This window comes from Drosophila montana, unplaced genomic scaffold (assembly GCF_035044405.1).
Source record: "Drosophila montana isolate Dmon_TW-CO22-7 unplaced genomic scaffold, ASM3504440v1 contig_3583_1, whole genome shotgun sequence".
Classification (NCBI taxonomy): Eukaryota; Metazoa; Arthropoda; class Insecta; order Diptera; family Drosophilidae; genus Drosophila; species Drosophila montana.
The window spans coordinates 13,895-15,934 of record NW_026998467.1 but is presented as its reverse complement, the minus strand read 5'-3'; the positions used below and the strand labels follow the sequence as shown (position 1 = coordinate 15,934).

The window sequence follows — 2,040 nt, the reverse complement described above, 5'->3', positions numbered from 1 at the left end:
TTAACATAGTCACTTTTAAATACTTTGTAAATATTCTCAAAACTTACATAACTTATCGTCTATGTTTACCATCACTATTATTCTTAAAAATCAGCTTAAAATACACGCACAGAGCCTTAAATTCGGGTCTTATCTGTTTGAAATAATTAATAGTAAAAATTAAATAGATAAAAGGCCAAAGTAGGATGCAAAGCAGCATTTCGAAACAATAGTTCTAGTTAGTCGTTTTAGTTAGTGTCCTGCAGTTTGTTCTCCATCCATTCTCTTATCTTCACCGTTTAACAGGAAATTGTGGCTTCCAATTCTTCAAGATCGATCTTGCCATCCTAATACCTTCGTCTTTTGCGGCTACTAGCAAGTCTTTTTGCAGGATGTCAGTCCAATTCAGCCCAATTAATTTTCTGATAGCACCTAGAATTTAAATAATTTTATATCTGTCTTTAGCTGTCATAGTCTTAACTAAGTTCTAAAAATTCGACAAGTTCTTCAATCTTTCTTATTAGTATTTTTTTGTTTATACAGATAGATCGATTTCGTTTTATGTTAAATTTAAGAGTATTGAACTTGGAAGGTAACCCAGTTGCACAAAACATGGATTTTCCCTTATCGCAATATATAATAACTTTATTACCGAATCTGCATTACTATGAATATACTTTCATTAAAAGTGAAATGAGAGAAAAAGCACAAATACGATTTTGGTAAGCCAATATTGCGATATACAGAAAAATCAATTCATATTTATTTTCTTTTTAATATAACAGCCGCGAATTACGTGAAGTTGAATACCAACAGGAAAAAGAAATTCAAGCACGTGAGTCACAGGCTCGTGAGCAATCTGAAGCGAAACGTTTAGCTTCCAGTTTTGTAGATCATTTAGATGGCAATCAGCTATTTGATTCCTTTTGGCGAGATGATGCGGATGGCCGTGTGTTAATGTTGGTAGGACAGCAAGCTCAAGAACTGGCGGAAGAATATGAAAAAGATGTATTTGAGCTAACCCAAGAAATTTATAAATTAGGATTAAAACGATTTGTTGAACGTGATGAAGAAATAAGGGATTTTATGGATAATTTACAAGATGGACAAAAAGAGCTTCAGACCTCAGGTCAAAGGGAAATTGAAGACTTTCTTCAATATAAAGATAGAGTTTTCGAAGAAGCTAGGATAACACTACGTTTATTAGAACAGAATGTTATGCACGGAGATGACGAAGATTCTCTCGAAAATCTCAAACTATCTGATTTAATGGATAAATTAAATGTGCACTTCGAAGATGCATTGAATGATATGTGGCTTGTCCTTATGTCACAGGAGTTGCATTTGCACGAAACTATTGAGGTTGTATAGATATTATATATTATATATTTTACATAACTATACAAATATTTGTTTATACTTATTTATATTTTATAGGAATCTACAACAAACTTTCATCGTAAAATTTCGGACATGATGTCAAAATTTTTGGAACAGTCACAATCATTCTTTGTCCAATTGCGTGAAATATCAGTACATTTTTCCGAAAATATGACTGAAATTGTAACCAGATTTATTTCTACAAAACTTGCAATGCAAGATTTTGAAGACGTTCCCCCTGAACTAAGGATGTGTATGGATGACCGCGATGCTATTTTAAATTTAATAGCTGGAATGAAGGATGCACACACCTTTCGAATTGACGAGCGTGAAGATCGCATGGCTACACGAAGTAAGGAATTTATTGATAACATGATTAACAAACTTAACAAGTAAGTTACTTTAATATTCTTGAACTGTCAAAAGCAATTAAAAAAAAACAAAAATAAGAAAGAACTATGAACCAGCTTCTTTCAGACATGATCTACGATTAGCTGTATTCAGTCATTCTCCTTTATTAATATTCTTTAATTATGGTGATTGATGCATATCGGTAAGTGATCTATATCAGTGTTAGGTTACTTTATTATATAATAAATGTGTTACCTTAAATAATATCGTATCTTAAATACTATTGTTATGCTTATTTTAATTACCACTATTTCACATGATACTACAATA

The 2,040-nt window shown here is 31.7% G+C and overlaps 1 protein-coding gene across 1 annotated transcript; it reads left to right on the top strand.

The window, feature by feature from the left end:
- The first annotated feature begins 515 nt into the window (after nucleotides 1-515).
- On the top strand, nucleotides 516-1,755 carry LOC135435384 (dynein regulatory complex subunit 3-like). The gene is made up of 3 exons (XM_064692409.1): nucleotides 516-701; nucleotides 765-1,341; nucleotides 1,417-1,755. The coding sequence occupies exons 1-3, from the start codon at nucleotides 541-543 to the stop codon at nucleotides 1,753-1,755; spliced, it is 1,077 nt and encodes a 358-aa protein (XP_064548479.1). The 5' UTR covers nucleotides 516-540.
- The last annotated feature ends 285 nt before the right edge of the window (nucleotides 1,756-2,040 follow it).

Bases quoted from the DNA above. Each gene is read 5' to 3' on its own strand.
- LOC135435384 (XM_064692409.1), top strand. From the start codon at position 541: ATGTTAAATTTAAGAGTATTGAACTTGGAAGGTAACCCAGTTGCACAA. The intron at 702-764 runs GTAAGCCAATAT...TTAATATAACAG, and splicing joins AAAGCACAAATACGATTTTG to CCGCGAATTACGTGAAGTTG. The intron at 1,342-1,416 runs GTTGTATAGATA...TATATTTTATAG, and splicing joins ATTTGCACGAAACTATTGAG to GAATCTACAACAAACTTTCA.